Below are 27,970 nucleotides of genomic sequence, written 5' to 3' on the forward strand. Positions count from 1 at the left end.
AGGTTTGGCAGGTTTCAAATTTATTATGATATTCCTCAGTAGTCAAGTAGAGAGGGAAACAGTAGATACTAATTTCTTTGGGTGACAAAGTTTTTTTCACTTGATATAGATTATATGTGTGGAGGAGCTTTTGATTTAGCATTTAAGTTCATCAATTTGTTTTAAATAACGTTAACACAGTTTTCAATTGATCTCTTACTCAGCCGTCAGTTTAAAAAAAAAAAAATTTTATAGACCAATTCAAAATGTCCAATATCGACATTGATAATTGTCCCAGCTGAAAATCAGTCTGTCCTTGGTCAGAGTCTAAAATAACTAATAAGTGTCAATGTTTGCTTCATTTCTGAGTCCTTTTATGTTCCTTGAGTGTCAAAACACCTAAATGTGAAGAAAAAAAAAATTCCCACACTAGTTTACTGAATTGAAATTATCTGCACACTTATCTATATATAAATATTTAAAATGAGTCAAATTCATTATTTCAGTCAGACAGATTTATTTGCTCATCCAAACTATACAAAAGAATCCAGAATTGTTGTTGATGAACCGTAAGACAATAACAATATGGAAAGTGGAACCTGGTTGTCATTTTGTCTTCACATGTTCATGCTACTTAATTTAGACTGAATATAAAAATGAGAATCTTAGCAACCATGCTAGTATGTTAAATTTGACACAGAAAAATGTGTGCACTGTGTATTAGTAAACATTTTATGGAGAATGTATCTACAGTACATCCCTGGGCAGTTACTTTGGCTGACAAACGGAATAATTTTGAAACACTTGATACAATATGTGCAGACTTTACACAATAGCACGCTAGTGAACTTGAGTGCCGTCAGTATTTCACATCATTCTAACCACCGTATCATATTTAAAGACATGCGCACACACGGATTTTTCAGTAATATCAATAAACAACTATTTGGATTTATCCAGATATAGCACTACAATGAGCACACTTTCTGGACAGCGACAATATTAACCCATTCACTGCCATTGACGTATTTTCTTGTCTTTTCACAGTCCAGCCATTAAATCTGGGAACTTTTTATATATATATATATATATATATATATTTTTTTTTTTTTTCAAAATGTCTGGCAGTGAATGAGTTAAAAGAAAATTAGGATACTGAGAAATTAATTTAATATTGAGAGCTGGAATCGATCGAGCACTTTGGCAACAAAATGGATTGCACTCAAGGAGGGAAATGAGCACGACTGAGAGTGCACTATGCCTTTGAAAACAGAGGGGTAATGATTTAAGACCATGTGAATTGTTTCCTACAGTTGGAACCAGGCTAAACAACAACAGTGCCATCTTCAGGCTATTGGGGGGCGGGGCATCTTGTCAGGTTGTAGGGCTTCTCCAAAAGAACACAGGAGGGACAACATGGTGATGTTCAATCACAACCTTGGAATCCTCAAAAGTGCAGTGGTGTAGTGCTTCATCACAAGGGCAGGATGTTTGAATCCTGAATGGACATTAAGGCTTTCCCCAGTAACCTTTAATGGCCCCAGGCCCTTCTCGCCTTTCCTTTCAGGACCACTGACCATGTTTGTTAAAGGCTCACTTTGGCCTCTCAAGGAAAGGTGAGCTTGGGAACGGGGCCTTTCAAGGAAATTGGAACACGCCTGAATGCGACAAGATGACACTGACGTTTCCATGGCGATGGCGCGCTCATGACAGGAAGTGAGCGGGAAAGGGTTTTATGTCTGTTTGTCACCATGAAGCACGCCACTCGTGTGCATTCACGGGCGCCATTTGAGTTTAGAAAGTTGCGCAACCCTTCCGCCGTCCGGCCGCCTCCTCATTGGCTGTCGTCATTTGTTGAAGAAGACTTAGTTTTCTCAGAGTCTTCTTCACCTTCATCAGCTGGAGGACAGAGAAGCAGTTTGACAAGTCAGTCTGAATCTGCAATGTGCTGTTTTATTTTGGAGGTCCTACACATTATTTCCTGTTATTGCTTATGTTGTGCATTTGACTATGAATAGGAATTCGGTTAAGTTCCTGGATGGGGTTCTTTGAAGATAAATGATCGATTTATGAAATATCTGTCTTTTTTCATTTTTTTTTTCTTTTAAGATCTTTTAAATGGGCTGTGTCTCTGGTTGGCGGTGTTGTGCTCACTTTTTAGATTTGCAAGTTGAAGGACTTTGATTTATGACACAGATACTTTATTACATTTACGCATGCATGCAAATCCTTGTGTGGACTTTGGCCTGGCCCATATAAGACTTCTTAGACTCCTCTTTGGGTTGATTTTCCCCGCTTTCACACATTTACGCGTGTGTTTGATACTTCACTCACCGGTCTGTTTATTGGCTATAATTAAACAAGATTCAAGACATATTCTGTCGAAGTTTTTAAAATATGTAGTGCAAAGTGCAAGTCTGAAACTGTGTATTATGTTTTCAACAGCATCTCTAAATGTTGTGGCCATGCAGCCTGTGTATTTACTCCCTCTTACCGGGTTTGTTGATGTTGAGCTGCGCCAGGCTCGCCGAGAGATCCGCGGGTCCCGGCCCCCCGGAGGCTGCTGGGATGTCGTGGATGGCGTTCCTGCGGCCGGACCGTCGAGAGGCGATGAAGTCCTCATAGGTCGCCTCCACGTCCGTCATGTCTGCCAGGCCTCACCATGACAGGGCCTGCACACGCTTGTGGAAAAAAGGTATTTCATATAGACGTGGGGTTTCTGTGTAAAGAAAATCCCTTTAATACGGGCTTGCCGTCTCTTTTTTTAGGAGTTAATCCATCTTAAGATCAGTCAACAAGGGAGCTAAAAAGAGCATTTGTTTTAAAAGAAAGCAGAATGTTCCCGAACTGATGACAAGGAGATGAAATTACAGCCCTAGGAGGAATATATTCAAATTCTAGTTCACTTGGAATTAGCATACGGCATGATTGGAGTTGTGTTGCCACGGTGATTTGGGTGACATTCAATTGCTCCCAGTCTGCGCCGCAACATAGCACAGCCTCTTCTCTGCTTTGGCTGCGGTGTCTTCATTAACAGGAGACTTGGAGCAAACCAATGCTGCTCTATTGGTTTTTTTTTCTATTCTATCGGTAGCCCACTGACACCAGCCTCAAGTGACTGCGGAAGCATTCTCGTCTATTTTCGGACATCTTTCACCATGTGAGTGAGCAATGTAACCCACACAGCTGCCACATTCGCAGGGGTGTCAGGATGGGCGAGACCCCACAGATGTTAACCTAGGAATAGTCCGATGATTATTTGACTTAATGTAGTACTGCTTCTGAAAGGCTCAGTTCCTCAATGACGCAGTGGCAGGGCCACAGAAATGTGGGTGATTTATCCTTGGCGCTAGTTTGATACACTCAAGTCCGATGCAATATTCATTTGGAAGTTTTCATAATTTAGACCTGCTTGCACTCATGACGCAGGCTGTCAGCCAAGTGTGTGAGTGTGTCCCATGTGGGACCAGCGCTCAGCTGGACATATCCTGAAGGAGATGCCAAACAAGTGATGCAATCAGAAAAAAATAACAGGTGTCGTTAAAAAGTAAGGAAGAAAAATCACTGAATCTGAAGTAACAATGGAAGTACCGTAATTCCTGGCTTTTGGTGCCTTTACAGTACCCACGAAAATACACAATTTTACTTAATGTCAACAAAATGCATATTATGACAACATTTTGATCATAGATTGTAGTCTTACATCTAACATAAACACAATGATTTTTTTTTGGTAGTAATTACCTTGGTTTTTTTTTGTTGTTGTCCCACATTATCTTTTAAATGATGGACCAAAGGCAAACTTTGAGTTTAAAAAAGACATATTTGCAATTTATAGTTTGTAGTAATGGCATTAATCCACATTCTGCATATTACAGTGTAAACTTTGTCTGCTTTTCACCGTTACACTAAAATATGATAAAAGTAAACTTTTTTGTTCGTCTCTAGATAGAGCACGTGTGATCCTAATGAAGATTAGCAGTATAGAAGGTAGTTGAATGAATGTTGGGCATGAGAGAGGGCCAAGCAAGCATGCTGGAACAGAAAAGGGGCTTCCCCAAACTGGTCCTGCTCATTTTTGAATATAGAATAGAATAGAAAGATAACTATTTATGTAACCTTTTAGGGCAAGGAACCATATTTGTTTAAACGAGTTGAGTGTTCAAATGCACCTGGTGAACAGGAATTACTGTTCAGAAATAAATAAATGACATTAAAATATTACTATCATAATAAAATACACTACTGCTAAAAATAATAACAACGATTATATAAAAGTATCAAAAATGTTGGATTAGGTAAGGTACTTTATTCAATGAGTGACCAATAAGATTTATAATCATTAATCAATGTCTGGCATGCATATTTTATTTTGAAATGTATTCATAATAACAATGGGACCTTCCGATAAATTAAATTTCATTTATGGGATTTGGATCTCTTTGGTTGAGCAAATATGCAGGTTTAGTTGGTTAGTGGATTTGAAATAGGGGTTCTCGAACTTTTTGGTTCCAGGGACGCCTTAAGGCTGACATTTTCACCCCTTAAATAATAAGTAACACCAATTAAACAAAACCTATTACAACAATGGTAGTTTACCATGTTTACAGCTAAATTCCATAGGAATTCAATATGAAAGTTCCATCCGAAATATTCATTTAATTTAAAACATTCAAGATGTTTTTGTTTTAACATTTGGCGACCAACGTTTGCCGAAGAGAAACAAAAAGAAACAATGCGTTGACATAGACAATGTTGTTTGGAACACGGTGTGGCGAAATATAATAATACACATGACAAAATACAAAACGATTAAATGAACGCGCATGCAGGTAAGAGCCACGCGCACATTGATTGCAATAATAAACCGACATGCATGTCTGTGTGTTGGAAGGCCTCTCGCTGAACCAGTACACACAGCTTGCGTTGTTTACATCGCGTCATTTTGCATCACATGAACAATTTGAATTGTTATGCGGTACCTGTTAAGGTTTTAAAAGGCGTCCAAATATTCGCATGTAGGGTCAAGTACATCAGGTGGAGGAGCCGTCACTCGGTAATTCTCGTCACGCTCTGGAATAGGTTTACTAGCGTCAACGTCAAGGTAGCGATGGGTTGATGTGTTTGTTTCCGGTTGCCGTTTCAAAATAAAGATCGGCTTTGAGAACAGTGATCCTCTTGTTATGCCTACAGCCTTCCCTCAAAGCAACTGCTTGTCAGTCACTCCATTCACAAGACCCATATGTGCTCAATACGCCAAACAGCTGAAAACGTGTTTGCTTTATCTACACGTCCATGTTGATGGAAAAGTGTTTGTGCAGGAGACGCTAACGCAAAATGTTTGTGTCCACGTGAAAAAATAAAAAATAATTGAATATAGTTTCCCATTTCAGTTTAGGAACAGAGGTTATCTCCCATGCCCCATCTGCTGGTTCCTCCTGTGCATGTTACATTAGTGCGGACCACGCAGTAACTTACAACCGATGCAATCCTGAAATGTTGACATATCGCGAGCATCATACAAGCCAGTTGCCATTGGTAGCCCAAAGATCATTACAGACAAGATAGTTCTCTACTCGCTGGTTCTATCGAAATTCAAGGAAACGCCCACCAAATATTAAAGCCCACTCCAAATTTGATTTGCACATGCAGAGTTGTACAGAGTAACAGTGTTGATCATATGATTTTAATTTCAAATCAAATTAATTTCAAATCATAAAATGGAGATTGTGACATACGTTATCTTTACTTGACGTCCCCGTGAAATGACAACATCGAGGAGCGAAAGTATCATTTTTCCAAACGTTTGTCCGTACTTGGGCTTCGGTGGATCTTCTCGGCTCGTTGATGGGATTTCTGGTGTGGAGGGGTTGACATGTAAGAAGAGGAGCAACAATTGAGGACCGAGGAGGTTGAAATAAAGAAATGAGATTCACTCCCGGCGTCTGTAAACAAACCCGGAAGTATTCGGCGGTGAAGATTTTACATCCATTCGGCGACTACAAGTCTCTTGTTTGTAAGGGCAGCTGAAGTGCATCTACAAGTAAAGAAACGGTAATGATGGACGAATTCGATGGTAAGCTAAATTACGGCGTTTACTCTATCTTTACGTGTTGAATTCGAGTTTGCAATTTTGGGGCGTCATTTTTGTCAGCAGTCTCCTATTGTTTGGGATCGCCTCTGTTAGGCAAAGTAACGTTTGGTGTGTTTACGCTAGCTCAGTTGCCGTGTAAAGACTGCAATGGACATGTTTGTATTTGGTAGCTGTCCGTCACTAGTTTCGACTGCTTGCAATTAAATGTACATACGACACAAGAATCTAAACACGGTTCTTTACAGCTATGCTGTTTCAAATAGATACAGTTACTATCCTACGTGAACATCATTGTTGAGATGCAGAGTGTGTATCAATAGGTATTATGAATGTAAATGCAAATCTTAATTGTGGATAGGATATGGGCGTGATGTCTTGCGGGGTTCAGGACCTCTGTGAGTGTTTGATCTGATGGCCATTGTATCTCCTTCCAAATTGGAAGAACGTCTAATCAATCAATAGTCATTTGTCATTCAGGAACTGTTTAAGCATTCTGATCACATGAGGCTGGAAGGCCTTCATCTTACACAATGCTCCAGAGTCATGTTTGGCTCTAAGGAGGTCATACTAATGTCTCAGTCTCGGGAGTGTCGGCCCGGGCGAATGTCAGTTGTGATGTCGTCAAAGATGAAAGGGTAAAGGGTCATTTTAAGATTTAACGCTGGCTCAAGTCGGAGAGTCTTATGTGGGAATCTGCGTGTGAAGTGACTGGGGTGTGAGTTGTTGTCGATAGAAGTTGTTGAATGAATAGGTATTCTGTTACCGCTAGTCAGCAACATAAGTACATCAGCGACTGTCATCCTTGCACACATAGATGGCATTACAAGATGTACCACACCCGTGGCTTTTTTCACAATACACCCTCAGAGGCCAAACTAAAACTAGGAAAAACTATGATGCAACAATCACCCGTGTTTTTATTATTAGGCATTATGAGCAAGTTAGCATGCTCAGGGGTTTGAATTTGGTCTCTGGCTGTGAAAACATTTCCATAATACGTCTCTAACTGCATCAACCAACACAGCATTGTTATCTCATGCAGATTGCGCGTTCTGGCTTGTTTTTGTTTTTTTTTCAAATGTACAGCACAATGTCTCAGCAAAACAAATATTGCAATTGTGTTGAAATTTGACTCCATTATTCACTTTTCAGATGGGGAGGCCCTTCCTGTTGGCGAGTTATCTCAGTGTAACACCTGTAAAAGAATGTTCTTCCCTAAAGTCCTGGTAAAGTCAACAGTGCTGTTAACATTCCTCAACACAGAGCATTTTAATATTGGAGAACTTGTTCAGGGAGTTGCAGTTATGTGCGATTTGGTGTGGTGACTGGGAAACGTTTTTTCTGTTTCTCCAGGAGAAGCATTCCAAAATATGCCAAAAGTCTGCATCCAAACGGAGGAAGGTTTTTGACTCCAGCAGGCAAAGAGCGGCCGGCACAGACATCCCAACCCTCAAACCCCTAAAACCAAAGGTAAGATCACAAAATGAGGGGGTGGATTAAGTCCACTCTGGAATCGAAAGTTTCAGGTTTGATCCTCACTGTCCTCTCAACACATCCCTGAAGAAGTATACTGCTTGAGGTGGCCTTGTTTGTATGAGCCTCCCTGTATGAATGATATGGGGTGACATTGTACCGTAAAATTTGGACTGTAAGCCGCAAATTTCCTCCCCAGGTTCACCTTATTCTTAGATTCTAGTAATGCTGATGAAAAATTGTGGCCCCCTCCATCGTTTAAGTTGCGCATCCCTGGTCTACTTCTCTACATAAACGAGCTATCTGCGTCACATTACTGCCACCATGTGGTTAAGACGTGCACATCTCAAGGGGAAACACAGTGTATGTAATACGTGCGTGTAATATAAACCGGTTTGTGCGTCTTAAAGTAGCCCAGAGAAGCTATTAACATAAAAATGTTTTCCTCACAATCAGGGTTGAATTTCTCACTGTGCCGGAATAGAAACATCCCTGTTCCAACAGTGTTATTTGTCTTGTTGATGTAATAACATCAATGTATGCAAGTGAATGTAAAATGTCCATTTAACCTTGAAGTAATTCCTTTGTTTGGTGTACACATTTGCAACAAATACAACTACTTTATATTTCAGTCACAAAGTTCTTCATCTTCTCAGAAAGTAAGTTGCTTTAATTGTTTTTGGGTTTGTTTTATTTTAGATACCAATCACTGTCCGAGCCTTAGCCTACTTCCTAACCGTGTTTAAGACCTTCTCCCTCTATCTGTAACTGCTTTGCACTTGCTCTCTCATCTCATTGCATGAATTAGAATCCTACGGTGCAAACAACACACCTTTAACACATCTTTTCCTGTACGGTCTGATTAGCTCTCACGCGAATAAGGTCGATTTGGAAGGACTGGGTGATCATTTTGTGGAGAAATGGAGAAAATCGGCTGTTGTAGCCATCAAATCACAATTGTGATTCAGCCTAAAACCCACTTAGACCCACAGAGAACTGAACTCTGTGTGTTGCCGATCAACTTGCGCACATTGAAATGGCAGAATGATGTTCAGAATGTCGCCTCCTGCCAGGCGGAGCCCCCGAAGAAGCCGTCCAACTGGCGCAAGAAACATGAAGACTTCATCGCGGCCATCCAGGCATCCAAGGCCAGCATGAGGGCCATGAAAGAAGGCGCACCTTTGCCCCCGCCTCCTCCTCCTTCGTATGACCCAGGTAAGTCATATTTGGCACACTTGAAGCTCACTAGGGCTGGGCCGTAAAAAATGAAAATGAATAGTTTTTTTCCCCCCACAAAAGTATCGGTTTTAAATCAATTTGAACCTTTTCAGTGTTTAACAATCATAATGAATTATCAAACTAAACCCATTGTCTGTGTCTTTGCGGAAAAGTGAAAGTAGTTTTAGTCGAGAAGTAGCTGCTGGAGGGAAGTATAGCAACTTTTACAAATAAGTGGTCTCCGTCAGCGGGGACTCGCTTTAAGACATGAAAAAAACATCTTTATAAATGAAATGCCTACTACCGGCGCAAGCTTATTTTCATATCGAGTAGTGTGAAATCCAACCGTCACATCTGCCATGTGGTTTGGACCTAGAATAGCTTGAAAAAGGGCATCCTGGCCATTTCCAACACAAATTATCTTGCTCACCTGATAAAAAGGCATCCAAGATTTACAGTATGTTAAAAAAAATGTAGCATGGGATCTTAATATAGAAAACATGGCCACAACACTTACTGAATTTCATATTATTGAATTGCCATGAAGCACTGACATGCAAATTTTCTCTCAATTCCTTCTTAAGACCTAATCCAGTGTCCTTATTGTCAGCGGAGGTTCAACGAAAGTGCCGCCCAAGGACACATTAAGTTCTGTCGGGATCAGGCTGCCAGGATGGGGAACAAAAACAAGATGGGCGATGTCAAGAAAACACCTGCTCGCACACAGGTATTTTTCAACATGTCGGCCAATGTAGATATTTCAGGGTGTCCTCTGCTTTGTAAACATTTAGAAAATGGTAATAATATGACAAAAAACATATGGAGAGGTTAAAAACGTTTTAAGAGGTATTTAATTAAAAGGTTTCTGGATATAACCTTGTTCTTTTGGTAGCTGTTCCAGAACATAGGTCATAGATTTGTATGTTAATAATCTTGAAACCATATAAATGTTTAATGTTATAAATGCTTCCGACTATGCTTAATCCGTTTAAGTTTCCCGTCTATCGTTTATTGCCTACAAAATAGGCGTCCGTCATAGGCGGATAGACGGACCGGTCCATCACATAGGCCGAATGCCCAGCTCTATTATTACATATACACTGTTCAACAAATTGATGGATTTTTAAAAACAGAAGTCAACAATAATGCTTTGTTCAACTATTGTTTAAAGGGGAAGTCAACGCAAACATTTTTTTTTTCAAGAATATGTTCTATTCTGGCATTCTGATAAATATTGCGTTTGTGGAATAAGTGTTAATCCACTAGTTTCTAGCCATCTCTGGGGGCTGCCATTTTGTTTTCTGTCGACTGAAAATGACATCACAACTGCTCACTACGACCAATCACGGCTCAGCATTTTGCTGCTTAACCTATATTCCACAAACGCAAAATTAATCAGAATGCCGTGTTTCAACTAGTGGGCCTGCTGGGAACATATTCTTGAAAAAAATATGTTTGGGTTGACTTCCGCTTTAATTTAAAAAGGGATTTGCTAACAAGAAAATGCTTGCAATATCTCAATGTCGTTGTGCGTTACATATAATAATTTAAAATGTTGGTCCAGATTTTATGGAAGGTGACATGCTTGATTTGCTTCCACATAAAATGATGTGGTGGGCCAGATCTGGCCCCCGGGTCATGAGTTTGACACCTGTGATCTAAGGTATAATTACTTTTATTAATGATAGTAAATTGTGACACTATTGGTCATAAGAAAAATGTGGATATTGGCTACTTACAGTGGAAACGAAAAGTCAAAGCACCCCTGTTCAAATGCTAGGTTTTTGTCAGCCCATATGGCACTCCTAACACACTCAACATTTTATTCAGTTAAAAAAATGTTTTTGTTTTTTTGTTTATCTGCAGTACAAGCCTCCTACTCTTGTCAAGAAGGTCAACTCTGCAGTGTCAACCATCCCTTCGGCCTCCTCCCGTCTGCCTGCGAGATCGGTCCCTGCCCAGACTACTGGTAACACAAGCAGCAAGATTAGCATATTTCGAACAGTTTGAAAGATACATTATATCATGAGCTGGAGCAGCACAAGATGTTACATTGAATCACACGCTCTTCCTATTCTAGGAGTGCCTTCCAGTAAGGCCTCTTCTGCAGCTTCAATGAGGACAAACACATCTGGGATCACGAGCCCTGCTTCTGGGTGAGAAGCACACGGGCAGATAGATGCGTTAGAATACAGAATCATCCCTTTTTCTCTTCCATTTCCCTTCTACGTGTATGTCAGGGTGGGAATGAAGAGCCGAGTAGTGAGCTCTGGATATGGTCCTGTCAGAAACACTACGCCCGGAAGGGGACCGCTCAACAAGAAGAAACAAGAAGACACTTACATAACGAGGTGAGCCAACTCCCCAGTAGACATTTATGAACAATAAAGAAAAAGCCACAAGGTAGGAAGCTCATGCTACACTATCCTGACCTCTTGTGGTGCGGTGGTGTATTGCATATAGCTGTCCATGTATTTCAATCAGAAGCATGTTTTAGTAGAATTCCAGCTTTACACTTGCACTCCAATATGTGTTTATCAGCTATCTTCAAACGGTGACTAGTTCATTTTTGTTTTATTTGATAAAATTAATTTTTTTTAAAAATGACGTCACAGTGTGAAATTCGCTTCACATCATTTCCTATGGGGAAATTTGTTTTGAAAAATAGTAGTGTGAAAATTCCTAATATGAATTTCATTGACTGAAATAACCCCATGAGTACATTTGGCAAGAATGACAGCATAGCTGGAGAATGTTTAATAAAGAAGATGTTCAATCATCTAATCAAGTCATTTGAAGTTGTTTCTAATGTGGGTTGTGTTTAATTTCTCAGGGATGACGTGGATGGCAGTAACAATGTGGGCAACGGTGAAATAAAGAGCAAGTTTTGTCACTCATGTGGGACCAGGTACCCCATAGAATCTGCAAAATTCTGCTGCGAGTGTGGCATCAGAAGGATGTGTATCTGAGATCCATTTCCTAACGGAAATGAGTGTCAGTACTACGTTTTTTTTTTTTCATGCATTGCAATTTCCTGCTTACAATTTCTGTTCATCATGTCACGTCATTTGAGTCCCAAAGTCGTTATCGATAATTGAAAGCTATTCATTGAAACCACATTAGCTCAGTTTATTTTATTTATTTTTTTAAATCGGGAGAAATATGATGGCTGTGTTTGAGAGCACTAAGTAACTGTAATGGCCAGGGCAATGTTACTTACACAATCATGGATCATACTGCTTGATTTATTTATTTATTTTTTTTCCTCCGCGCCCTGTCTTCAGCATTATTCAGTCAACATACACACAGTAAAAAAAAAAAAAAAAAAATAGCAGCCTCCTCAACCCGCTTCATATATCCTTGTCACACTTAATTTAGCATCACTACAGCTAGTGTTGCCAAATTAGCGACTTTGTTGCTCTTTACAGCAACTTTTCAGACCTTTCAGACCCCCATTAGAAAAAAAAAAAAAAAATCTAGCATCTTGTTGTGGTGTTACTGGAGACTTCTGGTGACTTTATGCCAGCGTCAGACGCCGGTAGTGGCAGATCTTTTGCCAGCCTAGCTGCAAGTCTTGGTCAGCGAACAGTCTTTGGCAATTATTAGTAAATAAGTGCCAATGGTGGTTACAATTGAAAACATTAGTTTGACAAGCTGACTTTGCACTTGGTAGAAGACGGCAAAACAGAGAGGACTACATGAAGGAATGTGCTCAGAGCTTGTGTTTGGGAAAAAAAAAAATGTTAAGTGCGGGGTGAATCAGTTGTGAGATGGGCATCATGTAGCTCAGTCCTCAGTCAAGCGTGGTAACTGCTTCTCAATTTCATCATATGAGAATTTGTTCCCGTCAATAAGTGCAATATGATTAACCACTGAGGAAATTGTGCATGTCAGTTTTTTTAAGTTTCTTTTTATTGACAAGGAGCCAATCCCCTTTGGACTGTTAATGCTGATATTTCACAAAAACTGTAGCATTCTTTACAAGCCCATGCGTTCCTTTTCCTTTTTTTAGCTAGTTATTTATTCAATCCTTATTGCAGCTCATTTTCACTGGATGACTTTGTTTTGTTAATATTGTACTCAAAGTCCATTTTGTTTTTTATTTGCATCTGGACCACGTTGTATTACACATTTGTGTTCCTTTTATGGGTACATATGTTCAACTTTCATCAGAATTTAGTATAAAAGTAAATGACTATAATGTTTCAATTCAAGTACTTATCAGTAAGCGTGTGTCGCCGCATCTATGTGGGGCACGCTCCAGAAATGGTGGACATACTGTACTGAAAAATCTGTTACCCTTGATTGAAATCCTCCTAATTTCTCATGAGAACACGTTCAAAACGCTAGAATTTAAAACACTTACGAATGAGCGTGAATCAATACTGAACTAATATTGGTCTCTTTCGGAGTGGTGATAACAGTGGCACCTTCAAGCATTGACACAGTATGTTAGATTTGACTCATTCTGGCTGCTTCGTAAAGTCAACCTCTTGCATAAGGTCTGGTGTAACATGCATACTTCCAAAGTCTGCAGCTTGCAATACTTTTAAGCCGTGTGGTCAAAGGCACATGGAGCACGCGATAATACGACATTAACTTAAGCGATGTAACTGTCAATTTTTACGATTGGGAAAATTATCCAGGACATGCGTATTGCAAAAGTGAGCTGACATGCAAAAGTCATGTGTGTTTGTGCACCAAATGCACTGGTGCGCCTCCATGAATAAACATGTAGCAGACAACTGTGTGTGTGTGTGTGTGTGTGTGTGTGTCCATTGAAAAGAAAACAATCAAAAGACCGTTAGTTTTTGTTATAAATATATTTTCAATATAAATGGGGTATATACATCAAATGTAGGTGTCTTGCACACAAACCAACAAATGGCAAGTTTAGTGCTTCCAACATATGTGGCAACTGAAACGCCCGAGCTTCTTGGTGCTGACCCTGAACAGAGTCAGGCCAGTTTGAAGTCAGCCATCTGTGGCAAAATCAGCTTTTAAAACATCAGTCATACGCAGCAAATGATCTGCTGTGTTATCTAATCCTGAGATTCCCAACAAGTGTGGCGTGGCACTAGTGTTTCCGAAAAAATGATTTATTAACTATTACAATGATATCTTTTCTTATCTATCTGTGCCATGAGACATGAGGAAACTATTTGGGCTGGTTGTTTGGATTTAAAGTGAAAGTAAAATTGCACAACTGCCTTACTTTTTACTGCCTGAGCAGCAATAGAGGATTTTATACCCTAAAATAAGTTTAAGTAATAGTTTCCCTTCTGAAAACACCTTCTGTCACTGTTCAGCTTCTTTTTCCCCCCCAAAACTGCAATGTAGGTAGTTTCACACTTTACTGAGCAAGTTAGCTTTGTGTTCAAAATGGAGCCATATTGAATCATAAAACAACTCAATCTGATTGGCCTTTGGACGTTTCACTGAGTTGGTAGCGTAGCTTGCAAGCATATCTGAAGAGTCAATTGCTATACACGAGCCAAAAAGAACCACGCGGAAGGAAAAATGACACTTGGCAGGATAGCTTGAATGAAGTGGGAGCTTCCACTTTTGTAACCCAAACAAGGAGTATGGGAGAATTCACAAGTGTAAACATAACCCATCTGGAGCGCTGCTATCAGGTGTTCCCTAACTGTGAATTCAGCATCTCATAGCACTCTGTCATGCTAGATAAGATTGCAGTAATTTTGCAAAGTTTTCTGGTCTCCCTGTTCAATTTTCTATGCTGCTTTTGATTTTTTGTCATTGCTGTCTTCCTCCGCTTTGGCCTCACTTTGTGTCCTTCACTCTAGAAAACAGACAAACACAAGACGAGCAATGCAAGCGCAAAATTTAGTTTGAAGTGTTGGAATTGGAAGGGTCAGTAGAAGAGGGAAACAATCGGATGACAAAAATCAATCACTCTGATCATTTTGGGAAAGTCAGCAACCACATAAAACCCATGTTTTGTTTGATTTAAATCATCCCTATTGTATGAGAATTGGACGTACGCTAGCTACTCATTCTGCAAAACATTGTGCTTGAATCTTGGGACGGCAAACCGGAGAAAAAAACGTTGTGGGAGAGGCCATCACCAGTTGCCACGGTGAAATGCAAAGTTGAAAGGAAGTTTGTCAAAGGTTATGTACAGTAGCTTGACTCCTTCTTGTGACCGACTCCAAGTTGGCCCTTAAATCATTCAGAAGCTCCAAAATTACATTGCTGATAATGTCTCACAATTTTTTGTTTCTGGCATTTCAAAATTGTTGACATGAACATCACCTCCACCACGTAACAATAACATCATCTTGAAGCACACTGGTGCTGGTTTGCGCCTGCCTTTCAGACTCAAAATCACCTGGAAATCTTTGGGTGGAGAAATCCACCCATTTTTAGCCATCTCAGGGGGTGGCCATTTTGTCACTTCTGTCCACCTAAAATGACATCACTGTTGCTCAGGTAACGACCAATCACAGCTCACCTGTTTTCCTGCTGAGCCATGATTGGTCGTTATCTGAGCCCTGAGCATCTGTGATGTCATTTTCAGTTGACAGAAGTGACAAAATGGCCGCCCCCTGAGATGGCTAAAAGCTGTTGCAATTTGTTGGGTTGTTTGGGTTGACTTCCCCTTTAACACAACAATCCACCTTTTTCTCTGGACTATATAGCAATTTTTATACCATGACAACTTCTCAACAAATGTTGCCATTTTGACTTTATTCTCACAGCAATACAATTTTATTGTATCATTACAAATTTACTCTTACAAAATTATGATCATTTTTTGTAGCACACTTCTTTTATTCTCCTAGCAATACAAATGTATTATTGCCACATTATGACTTTGTCATGTAACATTATGACTTTAGATTTTTTTCTGTGACATTTTGACTTGATTGAGGAACCAATCTTACTTTGTCCTCGTTACATTATAATTTTCTCTGAACACTACCACTTTCTTCTCATAACAGTTTTATTTATGTATTTATATGAGATTTTGAATTTATTCTTGTATTACCACAATATTCTCATAACAATGCCTTTGTGTAACATTCAGTATTAATTGTTTTAACATTTTGTCTTTAATCCTGTAATGCTGCCACTTTTTTTCTCTTTTTCTTTTTTTAGCACTTTTACTATCGTTTCTGTCTCAGAGTGACTCAAACACTCCTTTGTGTGCTTCTTAACTCATTCACTGCCATTGACGAATTTAATGTCTTTTCTCAGTCCAGCCATTCAATCCCAGGAATATACTTAATATATTTTTCAAATTTTTTCAAACGTTACTGAAAATGTCTGGCAAGTGAATGAGTTTAAGGCGACAATGAACACCAACTTCCTTAGCAGAGGTAAAACTGATTATAGTGTACGACTATTTGGATGAAATTCTAACACGGTCACTTGGTTTAATTCCACAGATATTTATTAGATATACCGACATACGTATTTGTGTTTGAAGTTGAAATGCATCTGGACTTACCTGTTTCAAAGAGCAAGTGCACTCTATTGAGTTTAGCACAGATGTGACCAGTTGCTGTGTGTGGTTAAGTCTTAAATTCCACATGTGGCAGGTTAAATTGTGTAAGATGCCAATAAAATCCTGCGGAACACAAATGTACAAACGCAGTTTGAAATGTAAATCCAAGTCAGGAGGTTCTAAATTCAGGACGGTAGCTACAGTACAATGCACCCTGAATTACTCTTCCAATCAGTGTATGACACCTTTTTGGTTGATGTCAATGTTTTTTAATTAAACGAGGATGACTAATGTGAGTTTTATGTGAATGCTACTCGACGGCTGACTCACTGTGTTGTTTCTTGCCGTGCAGCTTTGCACCCTTTGTGTGTCCTCAGCGCATGACGTGTTTCCCTGCAGGGTAACGATTCTTTCTTTCTTATTATGAAAACACAAAAAGCAGTCATGTTAATTGAACACTTCAATGTGTTGGTAGAAACTGCACTCGTGATTAGCACTCATGTTTACTTGACGATACAGAACATATAGAGAACGTGGATTATGTTTGTACGTATATAAAAAAAAAATTTTAAAAAAAGAGGATGCCCTCACAAATTTAAAATGAGAACACACTCAAGGAGCAAGTTTTTTTTTGGGCAGCTGTGCTTTTACTCTCTTTTACTGAAATATCTTGTGCATCTTACTCACCGCGTTGTTCAGATTAGTTTGCACGATTCCCGTGTAATCCTCTCCAAATTCTGCCAGAGGCCTTTGGCTGATGCAGCTGGAGGCCAGAGGGAGAAGCAGAAGAAGGAGGAGAGTGATGCGCAGAAGATGCTTGTGGGAGATATAAGAAGAGATTTTGATCAAGTCAGCATTTGATGTAAGATGTGAGTAACTCTCAGCTTCACACCAAGTGAGACATTAGTAAACAATGCACACAATGAGGAGAGAGGACACACGATATTGTCTTTTTACTTGCAAGGAAGTGTACGATTACAGTTCCTAAAACCCTCTGTCCGGCTCCTGCGCCTCCTCTCTTTTTATTTTTCTCAGGTTCACACCAAGTGAGAACTTTACTTATCATTTCTAAGGCAACGAGTTTCCATATTTTTTTTTCCTTTTTTTTTTTTTTTTTTAATCTTCTTACAGTGCAGCTCATTCTTTTCACCAGTCATGCACTTTAACTTGATCACCAAAAGATTTGTCCCGTTATTCAACAATCTTTACAAAATGACTTCCATTATCACTCCAAATCATTTGTGATATACCGCAGTGATATATTTGCACAATGTCCTTGTCACAGTAATAGCGCAATTTCAACCCAGTTTGAGAACACGTGAATTAGCATTAGGCAATGTTAGTATAGTCCTATTTTGTTCAGTCGAATAGTAAAATCCCCCAATAAATGGATGAAATGGATAATGTGGTCAAGTGTTACTTGGTCTCAAGTTACATAGTATACTGTGTCTTGCTAAGTCATCTTTTTGGCCATACATAGATGTCACCTGTTAATGTCGCACCAGTGTTTTATTTGATCTTATTTATGTATTCTTTTTTTTTTTATTCAAAGTTCTTGTTCTGCTTCAGGACTTTGTTGTTGCATGCCATTTAATATACCCTCGTGTAAATTCGTGTGTTTGGAACAAATGATCAAAAAGTGAGTTAGTTCAACACAATGCTTCTGAGTAATATGAATGTTTGTGTTTACAGTTTGGCAATCATGTCTTCCTCCATCCTCAGGGAGTAGTGACAATGTGGCTGGGTCTAACATCGTGCGTCTCTTTAGTTACATGTTGTCTCAGTGCATACAAGGTAAATGTCTCGCTAGTGATAAAAAGATCATGGTGCTTTGTTAAAACAATGCGGAGACTGCACGTGGCACTCTCAAAATCGGGGGGTGGAACAAAACTATGGTTGCACTTAAAAAACAACAACTGGAAACTGAGGCACCCATCCATTGCTGCACTTGTTTGTACAGCAATGGATGCTGCAAGAACTACTCTTCCACAGTGCGGCAATGCACCGTCCAATTCGAAAGAAAAAAATATGCCATTAGCTTCGTTTTGTCTCTATCTTGCCGCACCAAAACTGAGGTCGAAAAATGACCTTTACAGTCTATCAACTGAATAAGGGGTCGCCACAATACTAAAATTTGCTTTATTTCACAAAAAACTTTCCTGCTTCATTGGTCTACCTTAAAGGCGATGTCATTTGAAGTCTTCACTATTACATTTTTTCACCAATGATTCCTGCATAATTTTGAAACCAGATTCAGCAACAATTTGTTAGACCTAAAAAATGACATCATCCACCCCTTCGTTTGAGGTTTTGGAGCCTGGAGAATTGCATTTTGTGTTTACAATTATACTTGCAACACTAAGATTGCATCCCAAATATTTGACTTGTTGTTGCTGCATTCGTATTTTATTTTTGCTCACTTTGTGCTCTTCTTCAGCCAAATGTTATTAATAATGAACAAGAATTGTTCCGCCTTGTCGCAGGGTCAGACAAGAAAGGAGCAGAGGGCCCAGGTGCCCCTCCCTGATGTCTGCGCCGCCGCTCAAGTCACATTATCTTCGTTTCTTACTTTTTGCCCATTAAACGCTTCTGCTATATGATTGATTCCTGTAACACGGCTACTTTATGTATAATTAACTTAACCATTAAAAACGTGTTCGGCTATCGATGCGTCTAAATATTGGATCTTATCAGGATCCTGTTTTTCAACAAACTTCTAAGTCCTTACATTGCATTTTATGATTATAATTTACTACTTATTTTCCCATTGTATAGACAATTTGGTCCAGCTTGCTAACACCTAGGGTGTTATAAAAACTGGATTTTTATCAGTAGGACAGCAATTCAAATTTCTTGTTGTGGTCATTCTCACTACAAGCTTTTAAGGTGGAGAATTCTTGCTTCTGCAACCACACCAGTCTGCTGTTCATTATCCTACTACATTATATGGAATAAAATACCTTGCGGTATTTTTAATTCGCGATCACTCTGTTCACTTACACACTTCACACAGGGTTTCACAACCGATTTGCACAAACATACACACGCCCAGAATTCAAGTGTACACAGGCCTTCGCCATCCTTTTTTTAATTATTATTATTATTGTTGTTGTTGTTATTTTCTTTTTTAAGCTGGCCAGCAAAGTCATATTTTGTTATTCAAAGATTTAAAGTGTTGTATGTTGGCAGGACAGTGACGCTCCAGAAATGTCCAATCGTTGCATGCAAGGTTTTGTTTAGGATCACTTTTATCACGGATTTTACTGTTAGTTTCCCCCCATTCTTTTGATGAAGAGTCAGTTCTATGACACTTAGGGTGTCCTACGCTGACTTTTACCTTAAAACAGGGTGACAATCAACACAGTGTGTGGCAATCCTCAAGCTTCGACCACAAGTGGCGGAGGATTCTTGCCGATTGCGTCCACACAAAGTTGTCACTTACAATCCTGTTTATATCCACTTACACAGTTTACACAGTCACACTTTTAGCAGCATTTTTCCACGGAGTTTAAGTACGTACAGGACACCGTCGCCCTTACAGTTTTATAGACTTACTCTGTCTTTTACCTTGACATTGACTAGTATTCTCAAGGCTTACAGTTTTAAACACTTACTCTGTCTTACAGTTTTGAAGACTAACTCTGTCTTACAGTTTTATAGACTAACTCTGTCTTACCACATGACCAGGGACTAGTATTGTCAAAGTTTTTTTTTTTTTTTTTTTTTTTAACCAGCGCGCAATTCACTCATCCCACGAGTGTCGTGAGTTTCCTACTCACCCAGAGATGTCTTGACTCCTCCGGCTTCCCGTCAGCCTTAAGTTCCCAGAAGCGGAGCCAAAGACCAGTCCCACAAAGGGTCTTAGAGCCATGGCCACGGACTTTACCTGGAGGTTGACTCGACAGCTGGAAACCTTCCGGCATATAGGGATCCGGCTCGAAGGACCAATTAAATGTCAGGTTCACACCAAGTGAGACATTAGTAAACAATGCACACAATGAGGAGAGAAGACACCCAACAACAATATTGTCTTTTTACTTGCAAGGAGAGCGCAGGGAAGTGTACGATTATAGTTCCTAAAACCCTCTGCCCGGCTCCCGCGCCTCCTCTCTTTTTATTTTCTTCGGAGTCCCTGATTACAAAGGTGTTCCAGCTCTAAGGGAAAAGGGGGCGAAAGCAGCTGGAACACTATGAACTTATTTTGTCTATTTGTCTATGTGTGTGTGTGTTTGTGTGTGAGCCATTAGCATACATATTAGGAAGCAAAGCACATCAAACAAGTTGGGCGTAGATTTGGAAAAAGCGAAAGCTAAACCCACAAGCTAATAAAGCTAACAGGCCTTGTCCACAAGAATCCAACACATGAATAATAAAATACATTATTATTGTTACAATTTTCTTAGGAGTCCCTGATAACAAAGGTGTTTAAGCTCTAAGGGAATGGGGGAGCGAATGCAGCAGCAGCAGCAGCAGTGTGTGTGTGTGTCATCATCGTTCCTATTTTGCAGCTGTGTCCTTCTCGCATTACACTTCCTTCACAAGCAACTTCGACTTACATGATAAGTTTATAATGCTGAAAAAAAATACCTTACAATAATTATAAGAGTAAATATGGTATAACCTATGAACAATTATTCTATCAGTAACTTTTTTTTTTTTTTGGAAACCTTTTTTCCTAGTAATTATGATTTTTGGTTTTGTGTTCCTGCCTTGCATTTAAGAGGTTTATATCGCACAATAACACTTTTAAACGATTTTCAGATTTTCACAGGCACGGCCATCAAATAATGGATGGATGGACAGTATACAGAAACACAGAAGTAATGCAAAGTACCGGTATGTCTTTAAAATGATCATGCTCAGTTTTGATAGATACAAGGAAACATGCTTTTGTACATTTAACCCAAATTGTATACAGTACAGTATACTAGTGCATGAACTATTAAAAAAAAAAAAAACATTTTGGAATTTTTGCCCCCGTAATACTGTGATTGCGATTTAATGTACCCAGTAAGGTCCGCATACAGTATTTTCTAACAAAAAGGTAATACATTGTAACAACAACAACAAGAAACACTATCAGATTTATTATACATAAGTTTAAAATAATGGCAAATGAACCATGAACTAATATGAAAGTTTAACTAATGCAAATGCTTGAAAGTGGCTTGCATTTCTTGAGCACTGCACTTATCTAGTCGCAATAAAATAAAAAATATATTCAGAAAATAAAGCCTACCAGCCAAATTAAGTGAAGCGTTTTTTCTTTGCAATTTGAAAATACCTAAAATTTTAAATTGTAAATGTCTGCCTTATGACTGCGGTTTGACTTCACATTAATGAACTTTTCATTCTCCCTGTCAGAGTATCATGCATTTAACAATGTGCTTGTAGTTCGCCGTATTCCTAATATTTTGGTCGGTTTAAAAAGCTATTACAGAAACATCTCAATAGGATGCAGTGGCGCCACTGCAAACTGAAACCACAATATTATTATTAAACGGTACGTCATCCTCTCTTAGTGTCAAAACTCCGTGTTGGCAAATTTCTTCAGGTCACTCACTTGGGATGTAAGCTCAATTGTTAGTTCACAAACCACAACCATTTTCCAATGCGTGTTCGTTTAATCTTTCAAGAAAGCATCCAATGTAAATCAAGGCTCACACAAGTTGATTGAATTATGCTCGTCCATTTCTTTCCATTTCTGAAATACAGGAATCAGACAAAGTCAGATCTGGGCCTCTTTTCTTACCTCGCGAACACTCGTTTACGTTACATCATGGGGGCGAAGTGAGAAAATGGGCGCCGTTTAAGACGCAACCCCCACATATATAGTGTTTGTGCTTGTCAGATAAGTCTAATCAAAAACGTTGGTTCTGATCTTTTCCATCTATGGTGATCCAATTTAAGGACCAGGTCGTCTGGCCTGGAGACATCATTGGTCACAAGGACCTCTAGCTCCGTCAGATCTCTCTCAAAGCCACATTCCATTAGTTAGCCAACGCTGTATGCGTGCAGTGATGTGAAGGCCTGTTGGTGTGTGTGTGTTATACAAGACGCAAATTGTTTTATTTCTTCCCTTTCTATTGATTATGACTCATTATGTGTAAGGACATTTAGAGGTTTGTGTGTGATGACCAAAATATGTGTAATGCAATTACCGTCTGATCAATATATGGCTAATATTCAGCCATCCATCTAGAGTCAGTAATTATCAGCCTGATGCTAATATTGAACAAATCCTTCATCCGCCTTGTTGTTTTTGTAACTTGTTACTAGACTGCACCTAAGCCAGTAAGTGCACCCCACAGAGAAACACGCATTTAATCAATCTAGACACGTCTAAATATTCCAGTCCAGCATTTCCGACGACCGAGTCAGTAGCAGGCATGCATGGTGCAGATAAGATCTGTAAAGTATGATTCAAAATGGCACTGTCTTGTAAATACTCCACCTATTCCCCTAAAGTGCTGATTTAATTTCGCTTTCCTTCTGACTGACAAATGGGAAGTTATAAACGAGGCATTCGCATTGTTAGGAACGACTTGAGAGGACCGGGTTGACAGTTCGGCTTCGATTCCACGATTTTGAGAGCCTCGGTGGGTCGCACTCGTCTTCATGACTTACCATTGGTTGGTCATTCTTCATTCATATTCACCGCATCTTATTTTGGAGTTATTAATGCTGCTCAGACGGCCGTGGTCCGTGGGAGATGCGGTCCGCACATGTCAGTGTACCTCTCCCAAGCGTGGTTTCCGTGGCTGCACCCACCGCGCATGGACACCTCGAGTGTGTGTAAGTATGTGTGTGTGTGTTTTAATCCCGCGCGTCCTGTGTGCTCCACACACGTCCAGCAGCGGTTTTTTGATGTTTACTTCCGCGGCCACTATAGCTTCCACTTGGTTCTCATATTTCAATCCGTGCACATTCTGAGACCCATCATAGCAAGGTGGGACGATGCCCACCTTCTCGAAGAGTTACTTAATGAGCCCACTCGCATTAGCATGTTTAATTAATCGATTCTGAATATGTGAGAGGCGCATATGCTACACGTGAAATGGCAACAATCGCCATGTATGTTCTGAATGCATTTAGTGTGTGGTGGCGCTCGAGATGCGCCTCATCAAATGTTCGTCGAAGTGCAAGACTGACCGGAAAAAAACAGCCCAGTGATATCATGAAAGTAAGCCTCTTAACTAGTGGTGGGCGGGTCGATCCAAAATATCGACATTATCGATACCAAGCAAGTAGTTGTATCGGGTCGATATTGTCGTACTGGGATCGATACTTCGCTCCTCCACCAATTACCCCAAAGCGCCGCTTCTCTGCGCAAATAGCGCCCCCCCCCTCTCGCCCAACGCCTGCTGCTACTCCCTCCCAGGCACACTTTTCGCCCCTCCCTGGCAGAGAGGGCGACTGAACGGCCGGAACCTAAAGCAATGGCAGAGCCAAACAAGAAGCGGAGGGAGGCTTGCACGGTGTGGACTTTTTTTTTTACAACAACAGGAAAGGACAGTGCCAAGTGTGATTTGTGTAATAAAGTGCTCCGCTACTGTGGTAACACCACAAATTTACACATACATATGAAAAAAACTCACCCTGCAGAAAGCAACGAGCTGCAAGCGAAGTTGAGAGAGGAGGAGGAAGGGGGAGATCCCCAAGCCAGAACACAACCGCGGACACAGATCCAACTACTCTGGCAGAGGCTTTTTCAGCCCCAATAAATCAACAATAGTTGTTGTAGTAGAAGTATTTTTTTTTTTATAGTGTTAAAGGTTTTTACGTTGTAGTGTTTACTCCATGTGCACTTTCTGACTTTATTTACAAAATATTGTGCAATGGAAGGTAGCATAGTTGTCAACTTGACATTGTTATATTTCGTCGCTGTCATGTGAAAAACACTTTTCGCCATTTTTATTTCATATTCTTATTTTTACACGAATCATGTTTCCGCCTTATAGACATCGCTTTAAAGTGAAAAATAAAAAAGTACAAACAATTGGAGATAAGTGTTGTTCACAGGACAGGGACAATTTGTGTTTTCGTTACATTGCTGCTTTTTTTGGTTTGACTCTCTTGACTTTTGTTCTGAAACAGTTGTTGGAGTAGAAGTATTAAGAAAGTGGGGGTACCATGTCCCCCTGCACACACATGCAACTACGCCCCTGCCTGATGACAGTCCAATCAAATTGCTATATGCCAGTCATGCTCAGGACTGAGAGAGCAGACAGGAAAAGGAAGTCAGGCAGAGACCGGAAATGACTCCAGCACTACAGGGATTGAGTTTTTATTTTTATTTTTTTTAAATACCCTTCATTTGGTAATTAAATCACTTTTTGTATCAAATACCCAGCATAACAAAACAAAGCAATCTGGTTGACCTATTACTTTTCTCAGCGCCAAAAAAAAAAAAAAAAAATCATAGCTTTTACCTGTCAGTGGGGGTTGGCTTCTCCCAAGTTATCGGACTGAACAATTTATTTTGTGTACCTCAGCAATACTATGTTTGTTTACCTCTTCCACTGACAAAGTGCAAAACCTTCTTTTGAATGCAAGGTACCAATAAGGAGGGAGTGGAAGCGTTGTTTGAAACATGTCCCATATTTTTTAAGGAAGAACAAGCAATATGTCCAGCCATTACCATATGAAGAGTTGTATTTAAAATACGGTTAACTTGGAAAAAAATTATTCCGTACACTACAAAATGTAATTTTTACCGACTTTCTAAATAATTTTGAGGGAGGAAACGTTCTATTTATTCACAAAACATGTACCGAACCGTGGTTCAAAAAACGAGGAATGGAAACATGCCTAATATGTGTAAAACCTACACAAAATGATTGTGATTTTGATTGATGATGATTTTTTTTGGTTTGAAAATGCCGTTTTCAATGTTTTACTTTGACACATTAAGGTACCTTGTGTATGAAATGGGTGATATTAAAAAAAGAAAAAAGGCAATGTGAAATCAAAACACACTTGTGAAGTTCATCAGACATCACATCATGCAATTTATTTTTTATTTTTTTGCTTTTGAGGCACATTTTTATGGAATATTTTGGAAAGACTTTTGGATATGTTGTTCCAAGTAAACAATGAAAGCGATGCAATACACAACTAAACATGAACAATTTTAACCCACACATCGTTGAATGTACGGTAGGATTATTATATCGAAAATAACACAAATGTGTGTGTTTTTGCCACAGCTCTCAGGTCCCCTGTGATTGAAGACATCTGTTCAAATATGAGGGTTTCCACGGTGACAGCCAAAAACACTCCTAATGCTCCACACACACCTCAATTCATTTTGGCGTTGATGGTATGATGATTCACTTTCAAAGTATGTGAGATGTGTCCCGACAGGATTGCGCAGTAGATGATTTATTCAAGCTTAAATGCTTTCAATTTGCATTTTTCAATTTGCATTGTATTGATGACTCACATTTTTAATTTGACTTTTGAATCCGGGTGACTATTAACTCTGATAATGATACCTTGCTCCTTTAAGCATATCACCGTAAAACGTGTTATTATGGAATTCATTGGTAATATTTGAATGATGGGTCCTTTGATATGCCACAAAAATATCTCCTCCCAAGCAAACAAAAAAAAAAAATCAATAACATGTATTTCATTTTTCATCTAAATATGGTTGTCAAAGTAGTTATTTATGTACAAATGCAATTTAAAGTTATTGCATAAGCATAGTAGGCAAAGTCACACAGAGACGTGAGGGTGGGACTTTGAAAATATATCCCGGAATAGTTTCTTGCCTAATATGTGTAAGTGAAAGCTACAATTCAGGGTTTATTTCCCGTAAGTGGCATTGCAACACTTTTAAAATGTGGCAGTTTAGAGAATTGTGTTTCTCGTCAGCGCTTTTTTTTTTTTTTTTTTTTAATAATAACATTGATAAGAACATTACGCTATGTTAAATCACGGGTATCCAGTCAAAAAGGTGCAATGCACAATCATCAGGTAATGGCCAGCTCATGTATGCATGGTCAAGTTCCAACTTGTTTGTGGTTGCAGACACTTTGTCTATTCCATGTCCCGAATGCTTCTGAATCTGTAGGACCATTGCTTTTAGTTTCATGCCGAGTTCAAAGTACACACGGATGAAATTTTACAATGGAAATAAGTCAGTTTTTATTAGCATCTCATAACTATGCCAGCCTTTTTTTGTTTTCAAATATTTGCAATTTTTTTTGTTGCCATTGTTGTTAAAAGCAATACTTGAGGTCCAACAATGTGCCACATAGTGTCTCATTTAAATGTCAGTTTTCAAACACATTTTTGTGTTGTACATTTAATGTAAAAAGAAAAAAGATGTACTTGATTACAAAAGCACCCCAAGAAATTAGTGATTTATTCATCTTTTTATGTAAGTTTTATTTAACACGTTGACTCATTTTCCAGTGCAAGTCTTTTAAACTTGTACTTAAGTATACATTTTTCACTCTATATGTTTGGGAGAAGCATGCATTAGACATGAACATTTTAAACATTGTCATTGGAACATGATTGTTCCATTGTAAAATGAACCATTATGGTGAATAATGGATGGTTAGCTTTCTGCTCATCCAAAACATCGAATACCTTTCTAGAAAAAAAAAAAAATTCTTCCCCCAAGCGAAAACAAATACTGTTGGATATTTCTTGATCGTGTTTCTTTAAAGTACTTTTTTTGTATCTATTATGCTACACACTACACTTACCATGTGCTAGTTCATTCCAAGTGTAATTCCCATTGCAGTTGCTCAGATGTTTTTTTTTGTGTTTTATTGTCTTTTTTGTATGACTTTGGCATAGAAATAAAGGACCAGTAAAAACAAACCAAAACAAAATTTATGGACGGATTATCAGGTGCTTTATATGCAGTTTTAAGTGACAGCCTAATGTTTTCTTCTGGGGTGATTGATAGATGGTACAAAAATATTTATTAGGCATTTAATAACTTCATGTAAGTAAGTAAACTCACTTTAAAATGTTGTCTTTTTTTAAATTATTTTTTAAACACATTTGAAGAATTTGTTTTGACCTGCTCTTGTTAGAGAACTATTAAGGTGTCCCTGTGACTTTTAATTTCACTTTAATTAATTTCACATCACATTAATGAACACATGATTATGTTGAACAAAGTTCACATGATTCATCTGATATTTGCTGCATGGCGGCCATTTGCATTGTTAAAAACCTCATCAATAAAGTACTGAGAATGAAATACATTACTGCCACTTTGTTTGTCGTTTGTGTGTTTTAAAGAAAACGATTAGTTTGTTGTCATTTTCAGGTTCATGTAGCAGAAATCGGAACAAAAAAACTAGCACCACAGGTCGAAAGAATCCCTGATGTGTCACATGATGGTGTTCGAGCACTGGTGTTACTGCATGCTGTTTATTTATATTGCAACTGACAGATGAAACCTTGAACACTTAAGTGTGTTTAAGAACAATATATTCCATTCACGTTTTCATTCAAACATGTTTTTCTAAAAAGAGAAATACAGTACATATTTTTGTAGGTCAACCACACTTAGCAGTCATGCACCACTGATATTTAGGGTGATTGTTATTTGTAGGTCTGCTGTTGTTGACAGAGACGATGAATGAAAATGAAAGAAAACTGTACATATGCATTCTTCCCCAGTAATAGTAATTACAGTCTTTTTATTGTATTTATTTATTTATTCATTAATTTAAATCGATTTATTTCTCAATGGCAAAGAGGAG

The 27,970-nt window shown here is 38.9% G+C and overlaps 3 protein-coding genes across 9 annotated transcripts; 1 reads left to right on the forward strand and 2 right to left on the reverse strand.

Annotated features, from left to right (window-relative positions):
* Positions 1 to 472: 472 nt before the first annotated feature.
* Positions 473 to 5,862, reverse strand: pkia (cAMP-dependent protein kinase inhibitor alpha). Of its 2 annotated transcripts, none has more exons than XM_086020754.1 (3): positions 5,718 to 5,862; positions 2,474 to 2,660; positions 473 to 1,878 (listed from the first exon to the last, which is right to left on the reverse strand). In XM_086020754.1, the coding sequence occupies exons 2-3, from the start codon at positions 2,622 to 2,624 to the stop codon at positions 1,814 to 1,816; spliced, it is 216 nt and encodes a 71-aa protein (XP_085876880.1). In that variant the 5' UTR covers positions 2,625 to 2,660; positions 5,718 to 5,862; the 3' UTR covers positions 473 to 1,813. The 2 variants fall into 2 exon arrangements, with proteins under 2 accessions (XP_085876880.1, XP_085876879.1); XM_086020753.1 differs by lacking the exon at positions 5,718 to 5,862 and adding an exon at positions 4,962 to 5,187.
* On the forward strand, positions 2,489 to 13,509 carry zc2hc1a (zinc finger, C2HC-type containing 1A). Of its 5 annotated transcripts, none has more exons than XM_086020745.1 (10): positions 2,492 to 2,674; positions 7,226 to 7,299; positions 7,427 to 7,543; positions 8,179 to 8,205; positions 8,620 to 8,761; positions 9,349 to 9,491; positions 10,631 to 10,733; positions 10,845 to 10,920; positions 11,005 to 11,115; positions 11,598 to 13,509. In XM_086020745.1, the coding sequence occupies exons 1-10, from the start codon at positions 2,623 to 2,625 to the stop codon at positions 11,731 to 11,733; spliced, it is 981 nt and encodes a 326-aa protein (XP_085876871.1). In that variant the 5' UTR covers positions 2,492 to 2,622; the 3' UTR covers positions 11,734 to 13,509. The 5 variants fall into 5 exon arrangements, with proteins under 5 accessions (XP_085876872.1, XP_085876871.1, XP_085876874.1 ...); XM_086020747.1 differs by lacking the exon at positions 2,492 to 2,674 and adding an exon at positions 5,599 to 6,055; XM_086020750.1 differs by lacking the exon at positions 2,492 to 2,674 and adding an exon at positions 6,095 to 6,181.
* A 63-nt stretch (positions 13,510 to 13,572) lies between these two features.
* LOC147127629 (uncharacterized) lies at positions 13,573 to 23,363 on the reverse strand. Of its 2 annotated transcripts, none has more exons than XM_086020752.1 (6): positions 22,863 to 23,363; positions 20,015 to 20,170; positions 16,923 to 17,051; positions 16,566 to 16,628; positions 16,239 to 16,358; positions 13,573 to 14,567 (listed from the first exon to the last, which is right to left on the reverse strand). In XM_086020752.1, the coding sequence occupies exons 1-6, from the start codon at positions 22,881 to 22,883 to the stop codon at positions 14,397 to 14,399; spliced, it is 660 nt and encodes a 219-aa protein (XP_085876878.1). In that variant the 5' UTR covers positions 22,884 to 23,363; the 3' UTR covers positions 13,573 to 14,396. The 2 variants fall into 2 exon arrangements, with proteins under 2 accessions (XP_085876878.1, XP_085876877.1); XM_086020751.1 differs by having other exon boundaries at positions 16,566 to 16,652; positions 22,863 to 23,359.
* Between the last annotated feature and the right edge of the window lie 4,607 nt (positions 23,364 to 27,970).

The sequence above is a fragment of the Filicampus tigris genome, chromosome 21 (assembly GCF_054856515.1).
Source record: "Filicampus tigris isolate MCC_2025a chromosome 21, RoL_Ftig_1.0, whole genome shotgun sequence".
NCBI classification, from domain to species: domain Eukaryota; kingdom Metazoa; phylum Chordata; class Actinopteri; order Syngnathiformes; family Syngnathidae; genus Filicampus; species Filicampus tigris.

Excerpts from the sequence above, each read along its gene's own strand:
- zc2hc1a (XM_086020745.1), top strand. The coding sequence starts at position 2,623 with ATGTCTGCCAGGCCTCACCATGACAGGGCCTGCACACGCTTGTGGAAA. Across the intron at positions 8,762-9,348 it reads TCCTCCTTCGTATGACCCAG|ACCTAATCCAGTGTCCTTAT; the intron begins GTAAGTCATATT and ends TTCCTTCTTAAG. Across the intron at positions 11,116-11,597 it reads GAAGACACTTACATAACGAG|GGATGACGTGGATGGCAGTA; the intron begins GTGAGCCAACTC and ends TTAATTTCTCAG.
- pkia (XM_086020754.1), bottom strand. The coding sequence starts at position 2,624 with ATGACGGACGTGGAGGCGACCTATGAGGACTTCATCGCCTCTCGACGG. Across the intron at positions 1,879-2,473 it reads GCTCAACATCAACAAACCCG|CTGATGAAGGTGAAGAAGAC; the intron begins GTAAGAGGGAGT and ends TCTGTCCTCCAG.
- LOC147127629 (XM_086020751.1), bottom strand. The coding sequence starts at position 22,883 with ATGAAGAATGACCAACCAATG. Across the intron at positions 20,171-22,862 it reads TGAAGAATGACCAACCAATG|CCGGATCCCTATATGCCGGA; the intron begins GTAAGTCATGAA and ends TGGTCCTTCGAG. Across the intron at positions 17,052-20,014 it reads AGGAGTCAAGACATCTCTGG|CATCTTCTGCGCATCACTCT; the intron begins GTGAGTAGGAAA and ends ATCTCCCACAAG.